Source organism: Mizuhopecten yessoensis, unplaced genomic scaffold (genome assembly GCF_002113885.1).
Source record: "Mizuhopecten yessoensis strain PY_sf001 unplaced genomic scaffold, ASM211388v2 scaffold8983, whole genome shotgun sequence".
NCBI classification, from domain to species: Eukaryota; Metazoa; Mollusca; class Bivalvia; order Pectinida; family Pectinidae; genus Mizuhopecten; species Mizuhopecten yessoensis.
In genome coordinates, this window is record NW_018407820.1 from 15645 (window position 1) to 25097 (window position 9453).

General features: G+C 41.1%; 1 protein-coding gene across 1 annotated transcript in view; it reads left to right on the plus strand.

Moving 5' to 3' along the window:
* The first annotated feature begins 8437 nt into the window (after nucleotides 1–8437).
* Nucleotides 8438–9453, plus strand: part of LOC110456960 — an 8133-nt gene continuing 7117 nt past the window's right edge. The window contains exon 1 of the mRNA XM_021508030.1: nucleotides 8438–9404. Coding sequence (XP_021363705.1) covers nucleotides 8438–9404 — 967 coding nt within the window. The remainder of the gene's footprint in view (nucleotides 9405–9453) is intronic.

Consider the following 9453-nt stretch of genomic DNA (forward strand, 5'->3'; position numbering starts at 1 on the left):
AACAACTTGTTCTGAATAACCAAAAGGCTCAGGATGTTGATATTTAGTTAGTAGCATATGCTGGGATCAAGGACTACTATGTTTGTTAAAGTGAATGACTTTGACTTATATTCAAGGTCACAGGGGTCAAATTTGTTTAAAATCTTTAAACAACCTCTTATGAATAACCATGGGTCCCAGGATGTTTATACTTTGCAAGTTGCATCCTGAGATGAAAGGCTATACAATGTGTTCAACATAATGACTTTGTTCGACTTTCAATCACAGGGGTGAAATGTTTAAAAAAAAAATAACGGGTCTTTTGAACGAATTTTAATCATAAATACTGATATTTTGCATGTAGCTTTATTTTAGATCACTTTTAAGGTTACAAGTGTGAGATTTATACCAGGTGAGCGATGCAGGCCCATTGGGCCTCTTGTTTCTAGAGTCTACTAGACTTCTGGCTATCAATACTCCTTTTTGTCTCCATTTAGAGTTAGGCTCCACTAGTATAGTGCTGTCTAATAATTGACCATCTGATTCACATTTTATCAGTTGTTCAGAATGAGGCGGTAAGACTATTGTTGTACAGGGTCTGAATAAAGCACAATTTAGTGTTTTCTGTTGACTTAACTGTACCTTACCCTGACTGGAGATGAGGAGATCTTCCCCTAATTGAAGTTTACACTCATATTTCCGTAGAAAATCCATACCTAATATCCCTGCCATACTGCTAAGATTGGCTACTACAAACGTTTGTCTAAAACTACCATGACCCATTAGAAAGTCTAATTGAATGCACCCTTCTACCTCCAATCTGTTGCCATCCGCTGTGGTGAGATTTGGTTCAAATCCCTGTAGCGAATTTTCTAAAAGTCTAAGTATCACAAGGAGACAAACACGAACATATCGCAGCCTCCCAAAATACACACACATACACTACACGCATGCATCTTCTACACAGGGGAGGCCGTCCTTAAATGACCTTAGCTGTTAATAGGACGTTAAACAAAATCAAACAAACAAAATCCTAAGTTTAGGAATTCAGCATAAGAAAGAACAGAAACAGGGGTCCCAGTGTCTATCAACACCCTGCAACGAGTATTTAATACCTGTATATCCGAATACAGACAACATTTGTCCACATGTACACTATTTATACTAAGTTTAATTTGATCAGACACCCCTCTTTTTCCCTACTCTTCCTTTCTTATTTGTTTCTGTTTTTAAAGAATTTTCTTTTAGCCTACATTTAGAAGCAGCTGAGTTCTTCGCCTCGAGCTAAGCTTCAATTAGTTTTCCGCTTTGCTAACTTTCTCTTCTCTTTCCCTGAGAGTACTGAGTTTTGAACATTCCCTCATGTGGTGCCTTTCCTCTTTACAAAAGAAACATGCCCCCTACCTACTTGAGGTATACTTATTATCATTCCTTCCTGACTTTGTGCTTCGGGGTAACCTCTTGTCTAGTAACTTACTAATTTGTTCAATGGTTAATATCTGACCCCCTGTACTATCAGATTTGGTTAATGAACAGACCTTTTCAGAGGTTTGCACAGGTTTCTGTGGACTACTCCCTGCTACAGCCTCGTACTCTACAGCGTAGGAAATAGCCTCCTCTAGTGTTTTAGGATGGCTAAACGTGACTTTCTTTTTCATTTCAAAGTTGTTTAGACCGTTTATGAACTGATCTATTACTTGACACTAGGTAATGATGGGGTAAATCTGGATAGGCTAGTAACGCTGTTCTACGTAAAGAGTACCCAAAGTCTGAAGCTGACTCGCTTTTACCCTGTTTCTGTCCCCTAAATGTACACCTATGTGCAACACTCCTTTCCTTAGGATTGAATCTCTGAGTGAGACATTGACGAATGGAGTTATAATCAGATAACTGCCCTACCGTTAGATTACTTAACAGCTTTTGGGCTGTGCCCCTTCAGCTCATACTGAGTTGTTGGGCTTTTTCTGTGTCGGTCCAAGTATTCCAGGTAGCTACCTGTTCAAAGTTAACAAGATAGTCTTGCCAGTCACTGGTTTTACTCCTGCTTAACGCTCAGCAAATAAGGAGTGGGACGACTGGTTCGCCCGTTGTCAGTATAATGTGACCGGGTGGGGCGTCCTGCTGGGAGTCTTCGGCAGTATGTTTCAGTGAGGTAGCACTATAAAGTCGGCATCAGTTCCACGCTATCACAAGGAGACAAACACGAACATATTGCAGCCTCCCAAAATACACACACATACACTACACGCATGCATCTTGCACACAGGGGAGGCCGTCCTTAAATGACCTTAGCTGTTAATAGGACGTTAAACAAAATCAAACAAACAAACAAACTGTTTTAAGCGCCTGGGTGGTAGCACTGGTTTCAGCGCCTGGATGGAGAGGTTTTCCTCTCCTGATATAGCCAGATTTCCGGCCACGCAAGTCCCCGAATTGGCTCGTGCATCCCTTTTTATACCCCAGCCTCCTAGTCCTATGTAACCTGTATCCGCACACCCATTCTGATTGGCCAAATCTACAGCATATGCGTAGTGAGGTCGGAACGTCTTCCGACGACTCACCAAAAATCCGGTCGTCTCGAAAGCTTACACCCATGTAAACAAACAGACTGCACCAGCGATAGCTGCTACTCGACGGGAAGCATACGCCGAACGAATAGCCGTACCGTACCCGTTATGTTACTTATATAATGGTATTAGGGGAATACACTAAGACAACAGTAAATATATAAAGCAGTAATAGGCTAATGACCCATTTTCCCACAATACAAACTAAGATTAATTAATAATTTTTGTTTGTTTGTTTGATTTTGTTTAACGTCCTGTTAACAGCTAAGGTCATTTAAGGACGGCCTCCCCTGGGTGCAAGATGCATGCGTGTAGTGTATGTGTGTGTATTTTTGGAGGCTGCGATATGTTCGTGTTTGTCTCCTTGTGATAGCGCGAAACTGATGCCGACTTTATAGTGCAATAATTAATAACAGGATTATGGTGTTAAAAATTTATCTGCCAGTATAACAATTATACTGTCAAAAGTTTGAAAATAAAACTAATTTACATCTTTACTGCGTTATGAAAAGTTGTTACTTTTTACAATGTGCATGCAGCAACATTTTCAGCTCACCTGCCCGAAGGGCAAGTGAGTTTATGCCATGCCATGGCGCATCGTCCGTCCGTCAACTTTTCCTTTAAAACGCCATCTGTCCTGAACGGCCCAGTAGATTGATCAGAAGCATCGTTGGGGGAAGGGGAACACATTTTGTATAAATGGTGAATGGGGGCTGAGGGGCGGCGCCCAATAGGGGAAATATAGCAAATTCTTTAAAATCATTTTTCTTCTGTAGGAATGAAAAGAGTTGTTCCATATTTGTTCCATATTTGGTCAGAAGCATTATTGGGGTGAGGGGGACCAGTTTTGTATACATGGTTGGTGTGGCCCTCCTTGGGACTGAGGGGCGGGGTCAAATAGGGGAAATATAGCAAATTCTTTAAAATCTGTGTTCTTCTGTAGGAATGAAAGGATTTGTTCCATATTTGGTCTGAAGCATCCTTAGGTGAAGAGGAACCAATTTTGTATAAACCGTGTGCTATATCTATACTTCAAACCAATTATTTTAAACACATTCAGGTTAGCGATACAGGCCCTTAGGGCCTCTTCTTAAAACATGTAGTTGGTGCATGCAATTGACCAAATATACATACAAAATGACAGTAACATTACAGTTAGTTCACAATATAGTATGAACAATAATTACATGCACACATTACAAAATTATATCTTGATAATAATTTCGGGAAAATCATTAAACTTGAAAGTAAATACATGCAACCCCTAGTCCCCTACTGGTCATGATTTCAAAGTCAACTACAATATATTTGAAACCCTTCTCTGCCAGTCTAAGATGTACCTGCATTCCAAATTTTGGTTTCTCCAGGTGTAATAGTATAGAACTTATGCTCGGTCAGACTTTTAGAATTGAAGGATGGACATCTGAGTGCAAGTTTATACTCTTTCCAATGGGCCAAGTGAGCTTATGCCGTGGTGCGGCGTCTGTCGTCAATATTTTACTTTAAACAACTTCTCAATAACCAAAAGGCCTAGGGTGATGATATTTGGCCAGTAGCATGCTGGGATGAAGGGCTACCAATGTTGTTCAAATGAATGACCTTGACCCACTTTAAGGTCACGGGGGTCAAATGTGTTTAAACAACTTTCAACAACTTCTCAATAACCGGAAGGCCTAGGGTGATATTTGGCCTGTGGCATGCTGGGATGAAGGACTACCGAGTTTGTTCAAATGAAAAACCTTGACGTAGTTCAAGGTCACAGGTGTCAAATATGTTAAAGTCTTAAACGACTTCTTCTCAATAACCAAAAGGCCTAGGGTACTGAAATTTGGCCTGTAGCATGCTAGGATGAAGTGCTACCAAGTTTGTTCAAATGAATGACTTTGACCAACTTTCAAGGTCACAGGGGTCAAATGTCTTAAAACAACTTCCAACAACTTCTTCTCAATAACCAAAGGCCCAGGGTACTGATATTTCGCCTGTAGCTTGCTGGGATGAAGGGCTATCAAGTTCGTCATTTGTTTAAATCTTTTAATAGGTTCTTGTGAATCAAACACTGATATTGTGCATGTAGCTGTATTTTAGTCCACTTTTAAGATTGCAAGTGTGGGATTAATACCAGGTGAGCGATGTAGGCCCATTGGGTCTCTTGTTTATTTCATATTCTGAATATTATTGAAAAAGGGATCTTGTTCTTTATTTACCTTGTTTAATGCACATTTTCAAACGGGAAGTTGACGGTCTCGACATGATATGGGAGCAGACATGTTGCTTTGCATTTACAACTGGAATCTGTATCATATCTTGACACTAATTCTATCAAAATATCAAATAGAGTGACCTATTGAGAAATTGTAGTCCGACTCTTTAGTGAAAGCCAGTCAAGAAACTATGTTACTCTCGCAGTAATGATGTTTTAGTATATATACATAAGTATATTTATATTAGAAGCTTATAGAGACCACAAAATGTATTTCTTCACTACAGTTGTTACCTTTGCATTAGCTTCTGTCCTATCGGCGCCAATAACGCTGTCAGTTCTGGACTGCCATCCGCTTTGCATCTGCCAGTGTAGGAATTAAACAATATTGCCCCAACTTCTCCTCCCCTCCGTCTGTTAAATATACAGACTCTACAACGCACCTGCAAAGCTAGTTATCTTCATATTCCCACTTCAGGGAACTGTTGCAATCCTATCAACTTTAGTGGTATTGATTTCAAGAGGTAGTTCCTCAGACAAACAATATCCCCAGTAAGAGGAAGGACATCTGGTTGGTTGAGCTTTCTCTCTGCAAGTGTATTCATCGCCTGACTACTGATACGCTCTGACCATTCCTGTTAATGACGTTTTAAGTAATTCTCTGCTTATTTTTGTCCGTTTTCATCTCCCTGTCCAAGGGCTTGACTAACCTTGATTTGAACCAGTTTTTTTAGTGAATGACCTTGTTTCAATGACAAGGAAGAACGTTCGTATTTTTCACATCCTCTTATCGTTTCTCCTTGTTATGAATAACAAGGTTTCTTCACAGCTGTCACAATAGTGTCGAAGTTGCCAGATGCAAAATAATGATTATACGGCATAGTTTGGGGTTTTTAGGTGTCAGCACCAACAACACTCTCCCAAGCTCACGAAGCTTCTGTCTCACACTTGCTTTTCTGTCCTTGCGACTTAATTTGGGATCGTATCTCTTATCTCCTTTCTAAACAACTTTTTTCTTCCTAATGTCTCCCTTGACAATGCCTCACTTTTGGCCATTTGTTGAGCGTTCGCCCCTGTGGAAGGCTTTGGGTTCTGTCCCCTGGTTGAGACATACCAAAGTCTTTAAAAATGGCTGTTTCAACTCCTGCTTAACGCTCAGCAAATTAGGAGTGGGACGACTGGTTCGCCGGTTGTCGGTATAATGTGACCGGGTGGGGCGTCCTGCTGGGTGTCTTCGGCGGTATGTTTCATTGAGGTAGCACTATAAAGTCGGCATCAGTTCCGCGCTATCACAAGGAGAATAACACGAACATATCGCAGCCTCCCAAAATACACACACATACACTACACGCATGCATCTTGCACACAGGGCAGGCCGTCCTTAAATGACTTAAGATGTTAATAGGACGTTAAACAAAATAAAACCAAACCAACTTTCCAACTTTCTTTAACAGATTTGCTTCAAAATGAGCAAGATCTTGCCATGTTTGATGGATTCCGTAATTTCATCATTTTTCATGCCATTTAGGATTGTCATAATCTCTTTGTCTTCATCAGAGTTGCTAGTAGAGCCTTTGAGAAGAAGTTGCTGACAGTTTTACGGATTTTCATCCCTCTCAACATCAACTGCAGGGCACTTCTTAGTATGTCGCTAGATGTCTTCCTGTACTACAAAGACTAAACAATATGGGCATGGAAGGAAATCATCTATAGCCTTAATTTTTCCTGAACGTCTATCAACAATGATGTCTCCTCCATTTCTAATGGCTTTCAAATTATGCTCAAAATTTCAACGATTTCTTAGTAGTGTCCACATCTCTTTTCGTTCTTTGGCGTTGCCAGTATTTTAGCTACCTCAGCTTCGTTGTTATGCATATTCTCTAAGAGTTTTAACATTTTTGAAGAGATAAAACTGCAAAAAAAATTAAAAAATTGACGTTTATCACAGGACCTTTTCCCTTCCTTCTTGCCAACTGCTGAGACCACCCATGATAAAAAAATAAAGAAAGATAAGTGTTTTAAAACAAAACCAAGAGTCGACAAAGTATTGCAAAATATCATTGCAATATATTGCAATGGCCTCAAAGATCTCAAAATGTGTGTTTGATTCAGGTTTCTATTCCGATCACTTTCCGTCCGTTGTGCGTAATTTTTTACACTTTCAACTTCTTCTCAACAACCAGTGGATGGATATTTTTCAAACTTGGTCATAATCATTCTTGGTAGATGAGGCTACACAATTGTAAAATTGGGATTGCTACCCAAACCCCTGGGGTCAGGGCGGGGCCCCAAAGGGAAAATTAACCAATATTTCAAAAATCTTCTTCTCCAGACTCAGAGGTATTACAGTCATTTTCTCTGCATGGATAGAAAGATCATCAGGGGCTTTATTAAAATTGTAAATTTCAGGACCCCCGATCTATCCGTTTTCCCTTTGGGAGGGGGTAAAGTTTACTATAGTTTATATAGGGAAACAACACTTTTTGGTATATTTTGACAATTTTCTGTTGGAAATTATTTTTACTTGGTGAAAATTATCCTTGGAGGAGGAAGATGGTTTTAAATTGTGAAATTGGGATTCCTTCCCCAACCCTAGGGGCCAGGACGGGGCCCCATAGGGATAATTAACCAATATTTCAAAAATCTTCTTCTCCAGACTCACAGTCCTATACTAGTCATTTTCTCTGGATGGATGGAAAGATCATCAGGGGCTTTATTTAAATTGTAAATTTCAGGACCCCTGAGCTATCCGTTCTCCCTTGGGGAGGGGGTAAAGTTTACTATAGTTTATATAGGGAAACAACACTTTTGGGTATTTTTTGACAATTTTCTGTTGGAAATTATTTTTACTTGGTCAGAATCATCTTTGGTGGATGACGGTATCACATTGTAAACTTGGAATTTCTGCCCCATCCCAAGGGGTTTGAGCGGGGCCCCAAAGGGAACATTTACAAATATTTTAAAATTCTTATCCTTTGATGACATGACAAGTATTGTATTTCACTTAGTTTACATGCTGATTTCCACATCACATCTAAACAATAAAATAAAGCTACCAGTACCTATGATATAACTCAGGTGACCGCTAAGGCCCTTGGGCCTCTTGTTTATTTTTATTTTTTATTATCTACACATACAATGCGAATGCTTTTAAAATGAACCATTTTTATCTGATTTTATCTTCGCTATTCACATGTTTGTTAAAAAAAATAAAAAAAATAAACAAATCACCATGGCCCTAAATGACCACAGCCGTCGATGGGCCGTTAAACATAAACAAACAAACAAACAAACTCTCCGTGAAGAAGGCAGGGAAAGGAGAGTTGATCATTGCAATGAAAAGAGGCACTTTCAAATCGGATGAATATGGGCCTTGCCCAAATTGTCTGCAATGGGTAAAAATAGAGTTATATAACAGTAAACACCAGAAGGTATGCCCGGCAAGAAGAGCAAGCGAGAAGCAGATGTCTAAAGGGGAAGCACTTGTGAGATCCTCTGTGTTAATTGGTGACATAAAAGAGGGTCCATCCATCGCGAGAGTATACTCTTTCAAATAGTATGTATATTCTTACGAGTATACTATTCTATGTATCTCCGACACTTGGCGCTGGATATCCGCGTCACACCAGTGTCCCCTTGTTGGGCTCCGTGGCGGGTGGAGGCATAGATCGTGAAACAAACAAATATACACATGGGTAAAGATAAAAACCACCAAAACGACGGACATACCAAAATCAGGAACGATGACCCTAGCTCAAAAACAACACAAAACGCAACACAGAACACCCAATTCCCGCAATTCCTTGTGATGACCTCCACACAGAGTGGTAAAACAACGGCCGCGTTGTCGCCACTTCTGTTGAGGAAGGGCATCCAGGGAATCGCAGGGGATGTGAAATCCGTTAAGCCATTGGGATCGGGCGATCTCCTTATAGAGGTTTATCGCCAACAACAGGCGATGAACCTACTCGGAACAACCAGTTTTGCCGGCATCGGTGTCAGTGTGAAACCACACTCATCACTTAATTGCAGCAAGGGGGTAATCAGGTGCCCAGCCTTGCGCAATGACACCGATGAAGACATACTGGCATATTTCCAGGAGGAGAGCGTCCCGGTCTCTGAGGTGAGGCGGATGGTGATCAGGAGAAACAATGATACAATCAAAACAAACACCTTCATCATCACTTTTTCAACGCCAACACTACCCCAAATACTAACAATCGGATACCAGAGGTACAACGTTTCCGTCTACATCCCAAATCCATTGCGATGCCGAAACTGTCAGAAGTACGGTCATCACGAAAAGCGATGTAGACGAAAATCGATCTGCCAGTATTGTGGCCGTGAGGGTCACACCGAGCAAAATGACTGTGACATCGCCAACCTGCGCTGTGTCAACTGTGAGGGGAAGCACGCTGCCTCTTCTCGCGACTGCCCTACCTGGAGCCAGGAGAGGGAGATATTACGGGTTAAATATACCCGAGGTGTCTCTTTCCCCGAGGCCAGGAGGATAGTCGGGAGTGCAGACATTGCTACACCCTCTTACGCACAAGTGACTCGAGGCAAGGCGCCGGTTGACAGTGTCACGGTCAAGGATGCTTCGGTTCAAGTTTCTGAAGACATACCTGCCTGGGGCTCACAAGTCCCAGACATGGCTGGTCAACAGAACTTGAAAATCCTCACGGGGGACCCATCCCGTTTCACGAC